This window comes from Python bivittatus, unplaced genomic scaffold (assembly GCF_059951505.1).
Source record: "Python bivittatus isolate LINGU-HERP-01145 unplaced genomic scaffold, Pbiv_v1 ctg000530_np1212, whole genome shotgun sequence".
Taxonomy (NCBI): Eukaryota; Metazoa; Chordata; class Lepidosauria; order Squamata; family Pythonidae; genus Python; species Python bivittatus.
The window spans coordinates 3,007,882-3,026,135 of record NW_028277085.1 but is presented as its reverse complement, the minus strand read 5'-3'; the positions used below and the strand labels follow the sequence as shown (position 1 = coordinate 3,026,135).

The window sequence follows — 18,254 nt, the reverse complement described above, 5'->3', positions numbered from 1 at the left end:
GTAAAGCAGATCACCAGCAGGGTAGATTAAAAAAAGAAGAATATCGCTCCCCGGGAAACTGGCTTTCCGTGCGCCCGCTTCGGTTTACGGCAAAGCCACTGGCAATCCGATTGCGCGATGAGGAGGAGGAGGAGGAGGAGGATGAAGATGATGCAAGATCAGGATTGGCAGAATGGCTATTCACTCCAGAGCTTGGAGAAGTCGGTAAGAACGAAGTTTCCCCGGAGTTGCAGGGAGCCAAAAGGGGCGGCGGAGCCCCCGTTTGGGCAGCCGCGCAGGGCCGAGCCGTGGCCGGGCGAGGAATCCAACCGGTTCCACCGGAGGCGCTTCCGGGAGGGCGAGGGACAGCGCCAGGGACGAAGGACGGGGCGCGGGCAGCAGTCCCCGCCACTCGAGGCGCTGGGGGACGAGCCAACGCCGCCTCGGCCGCTCGCGACCCGGGCCACCTTGCGCGCAGCCGAAGGCGCCTCCTGGCCGCGCCTCGCCGCGGGAGGACGGGCTGCGCTGTTCCGGGACGAGCGCCGGCGCGGCGGGCGGGCAGGCGTCGCGAACTCGCTCCGGCTGATCCCCGTCCGCGTTTCCGCGCGGCTGGCCCGGTTCCTCCTCCGCGCGCCCGCGGGCGGCCGCCGGCTCTCTAGCCCTGCCGGCGGCGGCGGGGCGCAGCTGGCCTCGACGGGCGGGCGACCGCGGGGTCGCAGGGCCACCAGGCTCGGCGGGCTCCGCGCGCTCCTCGGAGTGGCTCACCCGCCGGGCCGCTCCGCGACGCGCGGGCGCAGCTGCTGCAGCGGCGAAGTTTTGCCAAAAGCTCCGGGCGCAAAGCGACCCGCGGACGCGGCGGGCGGGCGGGCCGGCCAGAGCGCCGGCCGCCCTCTATTGGCAGCCGCGGAGGGCGGGCGCCGCCTTGCCTCCGCGGCTCGCCCCTGGCACGGGAGCCAGCCCCCGCCTCTGCCCTCCGCGGGACCCGGGGCGGGACCCTGGAGCCGCGCGGCCAGGACGGGGAAGGGACCCTCCGCTGGCTCCCGCGCCCCGCCAGCGGAAGCTCCTTCTTTCCCCCAGATCAGACTTCACCGATCCTTTCGACGGGGGTTCAGCAGGACGCCCCCTCCCCGCGCTCTGCTGCAAGCCGAGGATGGCTCCGCATTTCGGAACGGCGTGGATGGGGGACGAGGACTCGGTCAGCGAGGAGTCCTGCGGCTCTCTCTGAGCCGGTCGGGAGGGGTGGCTGGAGACGTCTCCTGACCCCACGAGGTAGCAGCATCAGGGCTGGTGAGGACATCACCAGGGAGGCTACCTGGTGGGGGCATGAGACGTCTAGCAGCCAAACCCCAGCTCAAGAGCATCAAGGACTCCATGGAGACCTTCTCTTCTGTTAGCAAGCCAGCGGCACCAACATGGCCCCATCGAGGTGGCGGGTTCCAACGGCCTCCAGGGCTGCGAGAGGACACCCGCCCTCACCCTGGGCTGACCCAGGATGTCCAGCCTAGCAGGGGCCAGGTGCGGAAGGCCGCTTCTCGACGCCTCCTTTCCATTGGGGGTCCCCTGGCATCTTCCCTCCGCCAAGCTTAGCCTGCCATCACAACCCTTCCTTGGGGTCCACGCTTCCCATCACAACCCGCCCGGTTCCCCACGAAATCTGAGTGGCGAGCAAAAGGTCCATCTCTGAAAAACGGTGCCGGGTTTTGGTGCTCCATTATATATCACAAGCCGTCGAAGCACCTATATCAGTGTTTCTCAACCTTGGGCCCTTGCAGGGGGTGGACTTCAACTCCCAGAATTCCCCAGCCAGCCTGGCTGGCTGGGGAATTCTGGGAGTTGAAGTCCACCCCCTGCAAGGGCCCAAGGTTGAGAAACACTGAAAACATGGATTGCAAGCCACGCTTCGAGGTCGCCAGGCGCCCCCCACCCACCGAAGAGGGCGAGTACAGTGCTTTCGGAGCGGAGGGCCAGCTCCTCTTTTTAAGCTCCGCCTCCAAATAAGCCCGCCTCCGCGTCCACGCACGCCTCCCCACGTTGCTTCTAGCGAAGGCAGCTGGACCTTCCACCTTGAAGCAGCGCGCATGCGCCGCTTCCAGGTCGGCCCAGTGGGCGGGTGGCGGGGGAGGGAGAAGGCGAAGCGGAGGGGGAGGGGCTTCCGGAGGCCCCGCCTCTCACGCTCCGAGTGACGCGCGGAGAAGAGGAAGGGGCGGGGCGCGCTTCCGTTGGCCGCGGGCGCCGGAAGGCGAGTGCGCGGGTTCGAATCCCGCGTGGCGGCGAGCAGGCCGGGCCGGGCCGGGTAAGCGGCGCGGGGCGACCTGGGAGCGGGGCCTTTCCCCAGCCGGCACCCTCTTTCCTCCCTCGTTCTCGGGCTGTGGGAATGCAGCCGATGAGCCAAACAAAACAAAAACACCCAGCTCTCTGGGCATGTGCAAAGTGCATTCAAGCCGGTCTCTGGAATGGGAGTGGGTGGCGGTCTCCCTTCCCCTCTTCCCCCCCCCCCGCAGTTAGGATCCTGCCTGTTCTCCCTGCCCCTGCAAGGAGAGGCCGCGCTACGGGGCCTACCCCGGCTGGGGATGATGGGGGCTGCAGCACCAGCCCTCTCGCGGGGGGCGGGGGGGCGTCCGGCCGCTGCAGGGCCCGGAGCGCCTTAGCCGGGATAGCCTGGCGTGGCCCACAGCCGCAGGCCCCGAAGCCTGGCCGGGGTGGGGCGGGGCGGGCCGCGCGGGGAACCCCGGTTAACGCGGGCGGGGGCGGCCTCGGTGCCCGCTTGGAAGGGGCTCTCCTTGCACGGGGGCTGCTCGGGCAACCCAGCGGACCTCAGTTTATGCTGGGGGGGCTGCATTTAGCGCATGCAGCTGGTGGGGGAGCGGGTGGCTGCCTCAGTGTGCCAGCCCAGAAAACGGGCCGATTCAGCCCCCCTCCTTGCATTTGGGGGGGCTGCTCAGGCAACACAACACACCTCGGTTAACGTGGGGGGGGGTTAAGTGCATGGCGTGCCTGCAGCTGTTGGGGGAGCGGGTGCAGGCGTCAGTGTGCCACCCTAGAAAATTGGCTACTTCCCTTGGCATGCTCACCGGCCCGCCTGCCCAGAGCAGGGCTCCTCAACCTTAGCCGCTTGAAGATGGGTGGGCTTCAACTCCCAGCAAGGCTGGCTGGGGCATTCTGGGGGTTGAAGTCCACCCACCTCCGAGTGGCCGAGGTTGCGAAGCAGTGGCCCGGAGGAAATGTGCCACTCTCCTTCCCTCTTGCCCCGCAGGCCGCCCCGGGGGAAGGATGGAGGAGCTGAGCCGGGCTCTGGCCTGCAACTTTGCCGTCTCGCAGGACCTGAACAGCCCCGCGGCGCCCCACCCGCGCCTGGCCCAGTACAAGTCCAAGTACAGCTCCCTGGAGCAGGGCGAGCGGAGGCGGCGGCTGCTGGAGCTGCAGAGGACGTAAGTGCGCGGCGGGCGCCTCCCCCGGGGCGTCTCGAGATCCGTCCTGCGCGGTCTGGAACAGAGAACGGGCCGTCCCGGCTTGCTTTTTCCTCCTCCGAGCAGCCTGTATTCCTCTTCCTTTCTTTCCTTTTACTGTTGACTTCCTTTTCTAAAGCATCCTTATTTTTATCGCATTTATTACAGCTGCCCATAATGAGACTCGGGACAGCTAACAGTGTCCAGATATGAAATCATAAACAGCTTTTTAAGCACAAACTTAAACAGATGTGCTCGCCCATGGCCGACGCTTGCTGCGGGGGGGGCATATTTTCAGTCGATCTGTTTTTCGAGGGTTGACACCGATGAAAACTCCTGGGTTTAAAAAACGATAATCTCCTGGCAACAACATGATTGGAAAGTAGGGACCAGGGTTCCTTCTGCAGAGAAACCAGGGTGAATTGCCGTTCCCGACCAATAAGGTGTTGCCGAGCTATCTGTTGCCAAACGTTGAGGAGCTGAGGTTGCTGAGTGTGAGAAACGGCCTGATGGCCTGATTCATCCTACTCGGCCCCTTCTCCACCTCTGAGAAAACCCATTGCTGCGTTCAGAGATTATTTCCTACCATTCTCTGCAGCTGATAAAATGCAAAGCCTCACTGCATTCTTCAAAGACCGAGAATTCGTCAGCTGCCCGTTTGAAAAGGGCTCCTTCCCCAGCTAATAAGGCGGCCTTGGATACTAAATACAGAACATGATAGTTTGTTCATTCATTCAGGCTTTCCAAGGTCGGGGTTCAAAATCGCTAATCTACTTTTTATTCCGTTTTCTTTTTTTCCCCTATTTACAGCCGTGCTTCAAGACAGGAGGGAGGGCGGGTGGGAGCTTGGCTTGATCTAGTAGGACCCTCCATTTTTAAAGCCTTGAGACAGAACGGTTTCCAAAACGCCCATCTATTGCTCATCCGAGAGCAGTAATTATTCAAGCAAGGTAGAGAATTAAGGCAATTAAAGTTGCCTTTGCAGGTAACTTCTAAATCGCAAGCTCGTCTTCCTATTGTCCCTTTGAGGTGTGTCTTCCTACGTAGGGTTAAATTTTATTATTTTGTGTGTGTGTGTGTGTGTGTGTGTGTCAAGGAAGCGACTGGATTATATAAACCATGCTAGAAGGCTGGCAGAGGATGACTGGAAGTACACGGAGGAGGAGGAGGTGGGAGAGAAAGCCGATGCTGATGGAAATCAGGAAGACATGGAGGTGGAGATGGTGAAGAAGCTGCCCAGACAATATGCCAACCAGGTGAGCAACAGACATAATCCAGAGCAAAAAATAGGGGTTGGTTCTCCTACTTTTCTATCATTTTATTCATTAATGGTTTGGGCCTCCAAATGAGGCCTCAAATTACAGGTTTTAATTAACAGGCTGATGCAATAGATAGGTATGTTAAATATTTCTCTTGTGGATGGATGCTCGTCAAACCCACGGATGAGTTTGTGTGCGTGATGTATCCAAAAGCTCAGCTTCCCTGGAAAACTTAGGAAATGCAAGCTGCGTTTCACAGCATCACCCCAGTCGCTAAAGCCCGAACCCATCAAAAGGACTCGAGTCTCAAAAGGCGAAGTATGAAACCGTGGGCAGGATGTCCCATACAAAAGTTTCCGAAAAGTTCAAAAGGAGCTTTTTTTTTTAATTTAGAGGCTAAATAGCATCATTTAGCAATTAAATGGCACGAATGCAACTTTAGCCAGTTCATGAAAAAAATCATTAATCTTGTTTTTGACAAAGGTATAAGGAAATTGTCTTAAGTTCATTTGGTTTTTTTCTATTTATTCAATTTATATAGCCGCCCATTTCGCGTACATAACTCTGGGCAGTTCACACACTTAAAAACAGAAAACACTAATTAGTTACAAATAAACAACTGAAGTGAAAGCCGTTAAAAACCAATTAAAACAGCTAAAACTTAACTGTTATTGTTTTTAGTTGTTATACTTTTCCAGGCTGTTTTTCTTCTCCTTTCACTCGTGCATCCAATCTTTTTTTAAAAAAACAACTAAAAAGCAAAATCAAAGAAAAGGGAAAGGATTACATCTACATACATAAAATAAACTTTACACTAGAGCAAAGGTTGAAGGTCTCGGTTTTTTTATATAACCATATTTTCGCATCCCATTTCTTACATTTGTTGGCTACAATAAAATTGTTATTTTTTAAAAAAAGTCCTTCAGTATCCTCCAACTCTCTTCTTCCTATAATCTATCCTGTCTAATCACCAAAACCGTAAATCACTAGTTCATTTTTTTTTCTTTTTTAAGCACAAAGTCTGTTGGGGGTTTCCATTCACCGATAAATGTAGATATTGTCTTTTCGCTAGTCAAACAAGTCAATTTAGGCATTTCAGCAAATCCTGTCATCTTCACTGTTGAGAATTATTTTTACGGCTGAGTCACTCGGCAAGGCCGGCCTTATCGTTTCCCTGAAAAATTATCATCCGAGGCCACCAGCTCCCTTCATTAGGGCCAAGGCCTCTCGGGTTGCACCTGCAGCTTCACTGTTCTTACCGAGACTGCGCAGGGCTGAGTTTTTCTGCTGCTTGTTCCTTTCTTCTCACTCACTCACTCACTAGGCTTTATAAACTGCTCCGGGGGGGACACTGCGTGGTGTCCCTTCCACTCTTTCAGCCAAGTGAAAAACACAAAGCCAGGTCAGAAAAAGGCATCTAGCAATCACTAATAGAATTACCAAGAAAAGGATGGTCGCCAAGAAATGGTGAACATCCCACGGGGTTCTAACTTACCTTAGGATCCGTTGAAAAGCTAAGCTTTGGCGGCTTTTGGAAAACTCAGGGAGTAGGAGCTAGTTTGATCTTGGGAAGAAGAGAGGGGTAGGTGGGCAGGTTCACCTCCTTGGGCCCTGTTGGATAGCAGTCCAAGAAGGCACCTGGAGCAAGTCTGCCCTGCTGAGACCCCCTCCGATATCCAGCTTCTGAGTCATCCTAGGTTCTCTGGATTGGCTGGATCCTGTGATTTGGTGACCTGGGAAATGAGAACCTAAGGAGCCATGCTCAGGTGCCCTGTTGGTTCATCTGGACAGGGGATTTCAGAGTTTCCTCTTGGAGACATCAGGGATCGAACCTCAGATCTTGGACATTCTCAGCAGGCGCTCAGAAGCTGACCTACAAACTTTCCGTTTCTTCAGTGAGGTCAGATAGTTTTCCTTCTCGTTCTGGAACTTTCAGGACAATCAATGGGTCCATTTTCTTTCCCCTTCTCTGCAGCTGATGCTCTCGGAGTGGCTGATCGATGTCCCCCCGGATTTAGATCAGGAATGGCTCTTCGTGGTGTGCCCTACAGGGAAGAGAGCTCTAGTGGTGGCGTCCAAGGTACGAAACCAGGCGGAGAGCCAACGTGTTGAGGGTTGGAGTGGCAACAGGAAACTCGGGTTCAAGTTCACTCTTGGCCATGGAAACTTCGTGGGTGACTTTGGGCCAGTCCCTCTCACTCAGCCTAACCTACTTCTCCAGACTGTTGTGGGGAAGAAGGTGAGAGCCGTGTGTATATCGCCTCGTGCTCCTGGATGAAGAGGCAGGAGGTACATAAATACGTGGCTGTTGGTTTTCCTGCTAGCCAGGCGAGAAAACAGCTAACAGACCCTCTTCCTGCCACGTTTTCAGAACGGGGCACGCTGAAGGAGAGCAGTGCTGCTTCTCAAGAAACAGGCGCCGTTTTGGCCCCAGCATCCCAGTCTTAAGGCCTCAGCCTTGCCTGGCCTGACGAAAATGGCACAGCCCGTGCTGCAAAGTCTTTCCCTTTGCTTCCCTGTGGTGAAGCTGTGTTTTCATAACCAGGCAGGCCTGAAGCGTCTACCTTCAGCCTTCTTTTAAACCTTTCAGGCCTTCTCTGTGGGTGTTGTGTTTTTCTGAATACTCCCGTGTCCCTCCTCTGGTGGTTAAAATGCTCTCTTCGTTCTTTGCTTTTGTTTCATATGTTGGTAAACACTCCAGGAATCTTTGAACAGTGAGATAGTCACAGAAGAGGAGCAGAAAGGGGTGGGCTGCCTCTTTCCTCCTCCTCCACCACCTCCTTCTCCACCTTCTTCTTCTCTTTCTCCATCTCCTCCTCCTTCTCCACCACCTTCTTCTCTTTCTCCATCTCCTCCTCCTTCACCTTCTTCTCCTCCTCCTCCTCCTCCTCTTCTTCTTCTTCCTTCCCAAGTCCAAGCCGAGGTGCCCAGGTCAAGTGGACCCTTTGCCCTGAAAACCACACTCTCATTTCTTTTTTCTTGCTTTGCACCCCTTTAGGGCACCACAGCAGCATACACCAAAAGCGGTTACTGCGTCAATCGGTTCCCTTCTCTTTTGCCCGGTGGGAACCGACATAACTCAGCAACAGGGAAAGGTGAATTTCCAACTTTTTATCCTCATAATCCTCATTACTGTTGTTGTTACTCTTATTGGCAAGGACAAAATCAAGTCAGCTTCTCCAGGCCTTCCTTTTGCAGCACTACGTGATCAAAGTCTTTCTAACTCCCCTGGTTTTTTGGAGGGGCTGTCTTCCTTCTCACCTTAGCAGAATAATAAGAAGTGCTAACAGTCCCCACTGGGGATAAATCAGCAATTTGCACATGGAGCACTGCAGCCTAGAACCCCTAGTGCTTCCCTCCATCTTGATATATCCTAATATCTAGGAGAACTTCTTTTCTATCTCCCATTATCTGATCCTCGTAAATGGAAATGCTGCAGATTCATTTTCTCATGTTACAGAATGATGGCTCTTCTCCTGATAATAATCCTTCGTGAATATGTGTAAGTGCAACACATTTCTGGAATGCATCGTTCCAGGGAACTCCAAAATGTTTCATTTCATCTCTGGATTTTGCTGATCTAGCCATTCCTGAAGGTGGCCACTTTTCTAGAATCTTCCTTCCAGAGGAGAAAAGAATATTCTGGAGTTCTCCGAAACAGAAACCTTTGCACATCCTGGTTAATGCTGCAGTCGGAACTTAACGTAAAGACTAATCTCTGTTGGTGATGCTTTCAGAGTACACCATCTTGGATTGCATCTACAATGAGATTCAGCAGACGTACTACATCCTTGACGTGATGTGTTGGCGGGGACACCCTGTCTATGATTGTCAGGTAATGATGGCTGAGCTCACACAACTAGGTCAAATAGGAAGTGCCTCCTAAGCTTGGTTAGTGTTAACCTCAATTTGGCATTTTGTGGCTTCGGATGTTGGGTGAGCCTAGGATTCAAGGGCTTGGGTGAACCCAGAAACTAGGTTAAATCAGCTGTACTGCATGAACCTGGCCTGCCCATCCTTGTGGATGTTTTCTCCTCTGTTTTCCTTCAAACCCACTCACGCTGCCCTCAAAGTTGCTTACTTAAAGGTAAATACCCTCCCCCCAGAGGTGAGGCAGGCCCCTACTCTCTCGACCTCCAGAAAGGGGTGAAGACCTGGTGTGGGGCGAGAAGAGGGACAACCAGCCCTGGGGGTGGCTAGCACCTTGAAGATGCTCCTGTAGGTCAATACCCTTAGCCAGATTGGGAAATAGCTTTGTCCCCCAGGCTATTAGATGTCTGAATGTTTAATATCAAATGTATAGAATGTATATTTTATAGTAACTCAGGTATCTCAATTGTATTTAAGTGTATGATTTTAAGCCAATTGCAACGGAATTTCATTTTATTATGTACTTGGTGTATAGTGTATACTGGAATGACAGTAAAGTTGTTATTCTATTATTCCATTCTATTCTATTATCTACCAGCAGTACCTTGGAAGATAGTATTATTTACGTATGAATATGGTTTTTATTGTAGTCTAATTCATATTTATTCTTGTTTTTACTGTAAACCGCCCAGAGTCGCTTCCTAGCGAGATGGGCGGTGACCAGATTTGAAATATAAATCAATAAATAAATCCCACAAGAGGGGCTGGGTTAGAGAACTGCAGAGATGACCTTGGGGAAGAGATGTGGTCATTAGCCAAACAGGATTGAAGCCGGGGACCGGAAGAGAACCTTAGCAAGACCCTGAAAACTGACTCTGCCTTAACTCTTTGAGATAAGAGGGAGGGGAAACCCAGCCGGGCTTTCGAGATCCTGAGGCTATCCTCTATATCCATAAATTCCAGTATTTCTCGCGGAGTTCATTTCCTGATCTGCTAAGTCGCAGGAAACAAACTCTGCAGTTTGCTGCCTTTGGGTGTGTAAAGCCCCGAGGACCTCGTGCTCCGTCGATGAGGCTTCCTGGACGCTCGAGCAACCGTCGTTCCAAAATCCAGAACCTCAGCCCCCCGCTGGGCTTCGGAAAGAGACGGGCACCGTCCCGCGAAGGCTGTTCCGTGCGACCTCCGCAACGCGGCGGTTGAGGCGGTCCTGGGAAACGTTTTGGGCTCTGCTTGCGCTTGCAGACGCGGCGTGGAGCTCTCAGTCGTTGGGGGCAGCCAGCCTTTCACACGTCTTGCCCCCTTTTCCCTTCTCCAGACAGATTTCAGATTCTACTGGCTGCATTCCAAAATGCAAGAGGAGAGCGGCTTGGCGGAGAAGAGCCGGCTTAACCCAGTGAGTCACTTCTTCCTTTTGACCAGATCATGCAAGCGGGTTAGATTTTAATTCACGGGAATCTCGAAGCTGGTCAATTTAGGGTCGCGGGCATGTGAGTCGGGCATTACGCAATGAAGCATTCGTCTTGTATTGATTCTGCCACACGGACTGCGGTGAAGTTAATTTCCAATCCGCGGCGGAGTTAATTTCAGCGTAAATTTGCTTCACGCCGCCCCCTCCCAGCCGTTCTCAGTCGTGGATGTGTTCTCTCGAGGAAAATGCCACCTCCCGGATGTCACCTTCTGGAAAATTAAATTGGGCCTTGCTTTTTCTTTCCCAGCAGGCTGTGTTGGAAAGAGATGGCCCTGTTGCTTTGAACAAATGCAGATAGAAATTTGCCAGCTTCTTCTCCAGATAAAAGTTTATTCCTGATGCATATTCTCTTCTCCTAAGGGGGCAGGGGAAGCTGGGAGAATCTAACTGTTTTTAAATAATGGAGAGGCTTTCACAAAGCTATACTTTCATTTGATTTGATTTGATTTCATTTTACTTTATTTTTTACTCACATTAGAGAAGGAGAGCCACGTTATTGATTTGGCGTGGCTTGATTGATTGATTGATTGATTGATTGATTGATTAGCACATTTATATGGCCGCCCAACTTGCACACGGTGACTCCCACCCCATATCCCTGAGCTGTTTGGTGGTAGACTGCCTCTAAACCTGGAGGCTTCGCTTCACCTTCACCCAGCAAATAAAGCACCAGGCCTGTTTATGCTTGTTGTGACTCCGACTTCTTTGTCCTCTTTACCAGTTTAGGTTCGTGGGCCTGAAGAGCTATTCCTGCAACCCGGCCAGCCTGTGTGAGGTCCTGGCGATGACGTTCTCCTTCGAGGTAAGCCATCCCCTGCCGGCCTCCAAGTTTGGGGTTCACTGGTAGAAACGGCCACTCTTCCTGGGGTGGAATCGAACAGTGTTCCAGCTGGCAGCGCTGCTTCTCTCTCCCGGCCTGGCAGAGCATCCCCAAATGTTGAGAACGGATGCCAGAAGCTCCTTGCCCCGGTCTTTCTTTTTACGGCCCTTTCCCAGATTTTTTCTTCTCTCTCTCCATTCTCTGCCCTCCTCTTGGGCCTTTCCCCACGACCCAAGAAAGGGTCCTTGCTTCATCCCTTTCTTTGTAGCCTGCCTCCTCCTCCCCACAAGCTGTTTGCACAGGCTTAGAAGGTGGGGGGGTCTCTCCAAGCCATCCTTGCCCCCCTCCCCCCCATTTCAGACTTACTTTGTTAGCATGCAGGCATCTCCATTACATCTTCCTTTCGTTGCTTGCATGTGAGACTGGGTCTGCAGGGGTTCTCCAACGAAAAGGGCCCCGAGGGAGCACCCTCCAGATGCCAGCACCCAGCCCAGCTCAGCTCTCTGGGTGCTGAAGCAAACTCACCCTCCCACCTTGATGGGTTCCCAAAGCAGGGAGCTCCCCCTGCTGGGCTTTCAGTGGAAGCACAGCGTCCGTGGCCAGAAAGTCTGGCCCCCCACAAGATTGCTGGAGGTCCCCCGTTCGAGGCATGCGCCCCCTAAGGGAAACCCTCCTTCGACTTTGGTGAGCTCCTGGACATACCCAGGCAGTTTTCGTGGCAACAGTAAGGAAGTGGCTTCCACGGTGCTTTCTTGACATCGCAGTCTACCCACGATCTTTGGATTCCTGGTGGTCTCCCGTCCAGCCGGTAGCTTCCGACTTTAGACAAAACCAGGGGCTGAGACTCAGCTGCCTCCACCCAGCAATTTATGTGGTTGGGTTCTGAGCTCTTGGAATAACTCTCCCGCTTTCTCCAACCTGGTGCCCCACTAGGAGTGTTGGACTACAACTCCCAGAATTGCCCTGTCTAGCTGGCACCTTTCAGGGAGCCTGGCACTAAAGTGATCCATCCCTTATTGGTATTGATCAACGTTTTTGCAAAAAGGTTTCCTGCTTGCCTGCTGAGAGTTTTGCAAAAGGGGGGGATTTGGAGTGGCTGGAAGCAGGCCACCCCCTTAGCTACGAGACCGTGATATTCCCAGGTTCCCGATGGCTCCGACCAGCCCTTCCGCGCCTCGGCCATCCCTCTCTCATCGGCGTCCCAGTTTCCACTCCTCCCCTCGGGGTCCTCATTCTTTGCAGCCCAGTGGTTGAACTGGAAGCTGCTGGAACCCTGGGAAACCTCGCAGCGGGCCTTTCGGTCAGCCTCTGCGTCTTGCTGTTTCCCAAAGAAATAGAAAACTCTGTTTTTCTGGCAGGGGGCAGGGGGAGAGGCAACGGGGAAGCGAAGAACTGGCGGGGGGGATGGAGAGAGCGCGACCCACTGCACCAAGAGGTGGGCCCTGGGACAGATTTCAGGGTGGTGTGTTTTTCCTCCCCTGGCTCGTGCAAGGAAGATCTTAAAACAGCCCAGAACACGTCACTTTCTCTTCCACTCCCCCTTGGGAATGTAGGGGGAGGCCTCCATAGCTCTTGCGTTGGTCACCAGTTTGCACGTCAGCAAAAGCTAAAAGCATTTCTGGGAAAGGTCCCGTTTTCCTAACATGACTGGGATCGGAGGGGTTTTTCATTAGCTGAAAAAGTACTTGATTTAGAAGCGGTGGGGTGGGAGAAAACCAGCATCCTGTGTGGATGGCTTTAAACGTCGCTTTCAGCCCAATACCTAGTTAGACTTGGATTTTATTTTTTTTAAATTGGAATGCTTGTAAGCATTTGAAAATAGAACATACCTGACAAGCGCTTTCTGTATATTGCTAAACTTTCATGCAGCAAGGGGGTTTGGTTGAGGACCGTGAAAATCGGCCCCCTGGCAAATTGAACGCGTTCCGAATGACGTGTTTAGGATGTCTAGGTATTTCTTAGGTATAGGCACCAGGCTGTAACAATTGCAGTCTTGAAACTGCTAAGTTTCCAACATTATGAAATTGGCCAATATCGTACCCATTTGTTACGGGATTGTTAATTGTGGCTTAAAACAAAACATTTTCACCGATGGGATTTGTTTTTCCTCTGTGGGTTTGTTTGTTTTTTTAGATTTTTAATTTTATTTCATTTCAAGCAATATCAGGTAACTCCGTTAACGTGCATCCGAGACAGATGTATAGAAAAAATAGAGAGAGAAAATACAAAAAAGATCTACGACAATGTGGATCAAGAGACGGGTATGATGCATGTGAGAATTTGCCATATATAAAGAGTATGCCAAATCATCATCTATTACTGTTAAGGTAAACCATAACATCCTGCCAAATTTGATAAAAATTTGGTTCCTGCTTCTGAAGTCTCATTACGCCAGTGTTGTCCAAACTTGGCCACTTTAAGATGAGTGGACTTCAACTCCCAGAATTCCCCAGCCAGCATGGCTGGCTGGGGAATTCTGTGAGTTGAAGTCCACTCATCTTAAAGTGGCCAGGTTTGGACAACACTGCTCTCTTGGCACCCGTGGGGTGGCCTGAATTCAGGAAATGAAAGGGGGACAGTCATTCTACAGCTTGGTTAGTAGCAGGTGGGGCTGACCAGCCAAACAGCCTCTAGTTCAGTGTTTCTCAAACTTGGCAACTTGGGTGGACTTCCACTCCCAGAATTTGGACAATACTGCATTATGCTAACTTGATCTGTGATTTTTTCTTCATATAAAAGATTTTTTCTAAAAGAAAAAAAAAATCACACAGTTGCTGTCGCCATCTTGACTTTTCTGCCCGCCCGCGCCCTATCCTACCCCGGACCCACCTTTTTTCCACCTGTGTCTGTTGCAGGTAGACGGCCTCCTTTTCTATCACAAAGAAGCTCATTACAACCCTGGCAGCACGCCGTTGGTGGGCTGGCTGCGCCCGTACATGGTGTCCGACATCTTGGGCATTGTCGTGCCCGCCTGCCCGCTCACCTCCAAACCTGGCTACGCGGGAGAGCAGCTGCAGCAAATAATTGCGCACAAGAGGAGTAAAAGCAAGCAGGAGGGCCCCGCGGACGATCCCGCCTTGCAAGACGGCTGTTACGAACTGGAGCATTTGTCCACCCCTCGAGCGGAGGCGTCGCGCCCCGTCCTGGAGGATGGCACGTGCCAGATGGACAACTGACTAAAGACCAGCAGGTGACCAGGATCTGTCGATAGGAGCCTCCCTCCACCCAGATAGGAACCCCATATATATATATATATATTTTGGGGGGACGGAGGGAACAAGCATTTAGCGGGGATGAGAAGCCTTTTCAAAGTATTTCCCTTCGGAGGGTCTCGGCTTCTGTCCCACTGAAACGATGCCGCGGTTTCTTCGGCTCATCCTTTGAGAGTAGAGTCTGTCCATGCCAACGGTTGAGCTTCTGAACGGATTGGGGAGGAGTCGGGGCCAGCCTGGGGTTCCCGTTCTCATGGGTCAGTCGACCCCCTTGGGTGGCTCGCTGCGCTGCAAAGGCGCTTTGCCATGTGCTTCGAGGCGGGTTCGTTTCACCGGTGTCGGATTCCAGGTTTTGAGAGAGGGGTGAAGTTTCAAAAAAGGCACAAATTCAACAACACCTACGGGGCATGGTTGAAAAAGTCAGGAGGGCGGCCAGGGGGTGCCACCGAGTGGGCGGAGCTTCGGTGGCACCCCCTGGCCACCCTCCTGACTTTTTCGACCATGCCCTGGGGTCATCCCTGCACAGATTTGACATTAGGAGCCACACTGTGCGCTCTTCACATAAAAGAAAACAGAATAGATAAAAACAGGGTGCACGTGTGTAAACTTTCTGGCTTCCATCTAGTTCTGCCACGTTTCTGGGGTCTGGAATTTTGGTGTCACACGCTTTAGACTCACCAAATAAAGAACTTTTGCAAGTCGGAAACAACTTTGGAATATTGTTAATTGTCTTTCTCCCCCCCCACACACACCCTTCGTGTCACCCTTGACTTCAGATGACTGCGTGGGAATGAGAGAGAATGGCTGATTCCAAGTCACTAAGAGCCACTGACTATTTCGAATATTTTCTGATTCTTTCTTCCTCTTTTTTGGGGGGTTCCCCCTAATCTCAGAATTACAACCTTCCTGGGTTGTTCCTCCTTGTTTTTTTTTCCCTAGCTACGGGTTGGAAAAGCCATGGAAAATCCATTGATTCCTTTTTGTTTTTGCAGAAATGAGGTTTTCACCTTGCATTAGCACAGTTTCACCCTGCTTGATGGGCCAGGCCGCAGGCAGTTGCCGTGTGAACACCAGCTAAGCCGTAAACCATGGTTTATAAGCTTCGGTGGGTTCAAGACAACACACTTAGCCTAAACCAAGTAAGCCATGTTAGAGCTGGGCTTCGCACTGTGGGCTAACCTTGATTTTTTTTTAAAAAAAGGCGGCTCTTTGGGAAGGTAAAGATTTAGGTGCTGATTTCCTCACAGCTTCAGGTTGCTCGGAATTCAGGATCCCGGGTGCCTGAGTCAGAAAGCTAACCGTGTTTCGAGCCTGGGAAATTGACTTCGCTCTCGGCATCCAGACAGGAAACGCTCTTCATTCTGGAGCACATCGTTCTAGACGAGAAAGGAACCCCCACTTGGATTCTCGCCATTTTAATCCAAATCATCTCCCAAGTGTCACCTTTGGGGGGGCGGAGTTGCCAAGTAGGAAAACTCCCACCCTCTATCATTCATGCCCTGGCCTTGTTCCTGCACAACACACAGCAGTGGATCACGGCTTGCTGTTTTTGCGGCGTTCTTTGCAGGCAGAAACATTTTGAGAGGGCTGTTAGAAATCGAGATTTGCGCTGGGTTCCTTCGGATTCTGGAAAAAGAGGGGCCACGTTCTGTAGTTGGGTCATTCTGCAGGTTGGTGCTTCTGTGTCCTGTCAGTCATCTGGGTTTCAGTAGGTACCCCTTTTAACTTCCCCTAGACATTTCCCTTTTTCAGGTGAATGAAATGTACACAAACTCTTGGTAGTTTCTTTATTTTTTTAATACCAGCGCGCCAGCAGGCCTAAACCCCCAGTGGCTCGACAAAAGAAATGCAAAATCGAATTTGCGCCCCGATAGGTTTGAAGCTGGTTCCATCGCGCTCTCGAGAAGCCCGTGGCTCTCAAAGTCCTGGGTTTGAGCGAGAGAGGCCAGGAAGCCAACGGAGAGTTAAAAAGGAGCCGAGATGCAAGCTTTTTTTTTGCTATAAATACTGCTGCATCCTGCCTGCAATTCTCTGAATAGCCCCGGGGTGGTTTTGAAGAGAAATGACATCATGTCCATGGGGCGATGGGTTTCTCTACAAACTCGGAGTGGCTCTCCAGCAGCAGACAGTGGGCCTTTTTAAATCCACCCTGCCCCCCGCCCCGCTGTTCTCAGAAAGCCACGTTTTGCTTGCCAAGAATGTAGGCGGCTTGCAAACCATTCGATGGCTGATACAGCGAGAAAGCGACCTGGCGGGGGGGTGGGGAGGGAGAGAGAATTCAGCACCACTTTGCGAGCTAGAGAAAGCTGCAAAGTTTTTAAAAAGAAGGGTGAGAATGCAGTCCGTGGACCCCTTTCGCGTAGCAAGGGCTTCTTCGAGTTGGCCCTCCGCCTGGGCTTTGCAGCAGGCAGCCCCACCCCTCTTGGACCAGGGGTCTGGATTCTAGAAGCGCGGACTCCGCACGCACGGTTCCACCTGGGTTCAAGGTGAGGTTCTGCAGACCTCCAAATGTTACCGAGCAGGTAACTCCCAGCTGCACCGTCCTGAGAACCAAGCTTTTGGTTCCCCCCACCTCCCCCCCGCTTTGGGGACTGAAGCAGGTGGGGAATTGGGGGGAGCGAGCCAGGAAAAGGCAGCATGTGGTTTGCGGGGTCAAGCGGTCAGCCCGGCAAGGTAGACCAGACCAGGGACTCAACCACACAAGATGGCGAAGATGAACTTTATCGAGAGGGGCTCAAATCTTGCAAGCCTAGTTATGCCGGGCCTCCTCCCCGCTTCTTATGCCCCAGTGAGGTAGGGAGGTGTCCGATTCAGCCGCTTCCAAATGTTATCTGGTGGTTCTGGGCCTAAAAAACATTTCAGCCCCTTTCACGGTTCTTGTGTGTTGCCATCAAGGTCATCTTCCTCACTCTACGCTAGCTGCCTGACCATCTTGATACTCACCCATGCATTTTTTTACCCCCGATGCTAGCCCTTTAACGCATTCTGGTAACCACACGGGCGATGCGTTCGCCCCGAAGGCTGTTAAATTTGCTTGAGGCGCATAACATGGCAATTTGTGGAACTTCCATACTGGGTGACTCCATGCCATCACATTGGTGTCGACCCTTAGCAACCTTATACATCAGGGTTTCTCCACCGTGGCGACTTGAAGATGGGGGGACTCCAACTCCCAGAATGCCCCAGCCAGGGCTGGCTGGGGCATTCTGGGAGTTGGAGTCCCCCCATCTTCAAGTCGCCACGGTGGAGAAACACTCTCACAGATAGATTTTTGTACTTTTACTCCTCCGAATGAATGTCCACTGTTAGCCCCCTTCCTGAATTTACCCCCTCTGTACGGCTGCCCATTGCCACATCCAGTGGTGGTAAATTCCACCCAGCGTTTTCAAGAAAAAAAAGGGAGAGGGTCTTTCTTTCATTGGCATTTGCCTCGCCTTGGATGGCAAGCTCGGCCTCCCCTCTCGAAAACGGCTGTGCTTTAAAACAGAAAGGGCACTGCGGAGGAACCTCGTGCCTATTCCAAACCTGGGAGAAGTCCAGTTTTGGAAGCCCAGAGAGATGCCCCTTCCGTGCCTCAGGCTGGGGGAAGAAGCCCTGGGGCCGAGGGCAACCCCTGGCCAGGGTGGGAAAGTCTCGCCGAGCGCATCCAGAGGGCAGGGCCGGATGAAGGCCCACGGATGCCCTGAGCGCAGCCCAGCAGTGGTGCCCCACCTCGCCCTTGCATGGCTTGGCATGAAAACTGAAGCCAAGTGGCAGGGAAAGAGTGGAGGGCAGGATGGTTGGGGGGAAAGCTCCGTGGGGTTCTCTTTCCCTCGGGGCCCTAAGCTCGAGTTTATGGTGTTTAATGGTTAATCCAGAGCTGCTGCTGAATGCTGGGCCTGGCGTCTGCTTCTCCGTGGTGGAGTTTTTATTTTCTTTTAGCCCCTGGATGGTTTGCTCCCCTGCCTTTCTGTCCATCCTCCCATCGCCCTCTCGGCTTTCTTCCTCCTCCTCCTCCTCTTCCTTTTTCCTTCTCCTTCCTCCTTCCTCTTCTTATCCGCCCATACTCCTCCTCCCCCCTCTTCCCCTTCCTCCCTTTTCCCCCTCCCCTGTCCTCCCCCCGCCAGCCTTCCTCTTCCTCCTTCCTCCTCGCTGCCCTTCCTCCGCATTCTTCTCTCCTCCTCCCGCCTGCCTTCGCAGAGCATCCCCGCCCCGCGGGCC

At 52.8% G+C, this 18,254-nt stretch overlaps 1 protein-coding gene across 3 annotated transcripts; it reads left to right on the top strand.

Annotated features, from left to right (window-relative positions):
- Nucleotides 1–70: 70 nt before the first annotated feature.
- Nucleotides 71–14,763, top strand: SNUPN (snurportin 1). 3 transcript variants are annotated; one of them, XM_088148369.1, is made up of 9 exons: nt 71–204; nt 3,233–3,407; nt 4,526–4,681; nt 6,660–6,764; nt 7,683–7,779; nt 8,422–8,519; nt 9,870–9,947; nt 10,744–10,824; nt 13,698–14,763. In XM_088148369.1, exons 1-9 carry the CDS (start codon nt 173–175, stop codon nt 14,016–14,018), a joined length of 1,143 nt encoding a protein of 380 aa, XP_088004495.1. In that variant the 5' UTR covers nt 71–172; the 3' UTR covers nt 14,019–14,763. The 3 variants fall into 3 exon arrangements, with proteins under 3 accessions (XP_088004495.1, XP_088004497.1, XP_088004496.1); XM_088148371.1 differs by having other exon boundaries at nt 77–204; nt 4,522–4,681; XM_088148370.1 differs by lacking the exon at nt 71–204 and adding an exon at nt 2,139–2,272 and having other exon boundaries at nt 4,522–4,681.
- The last annotated feature ends 3,491 nt before the right edge of the window (nt 14,764–18,254 follow it).

Excerpts from the sequence above, each read along its gene's own strand:
- SNUPN (XM_088148369.1), top strand. The coding sequence starts at position 173 with ATGGCTATTCACTCCAGAGCTTGGAGAAGTCG. Across the intron at positions 4,682-6,659 it reads CCAGACAATATGCCAACCAG|CTGATGCTCTCGGAGTGGCT; the intron begins GTGAGCAACAGA and ends CCTTCTCTGCAG. Across the intron at positions 6,765-7,682 it reads CTCTAGTGGTGGCGTCCAAG|GGCACCACAGCAGCATACAC; the intron begins GTACGAAACCAG and ends GCACCCCTTTAG.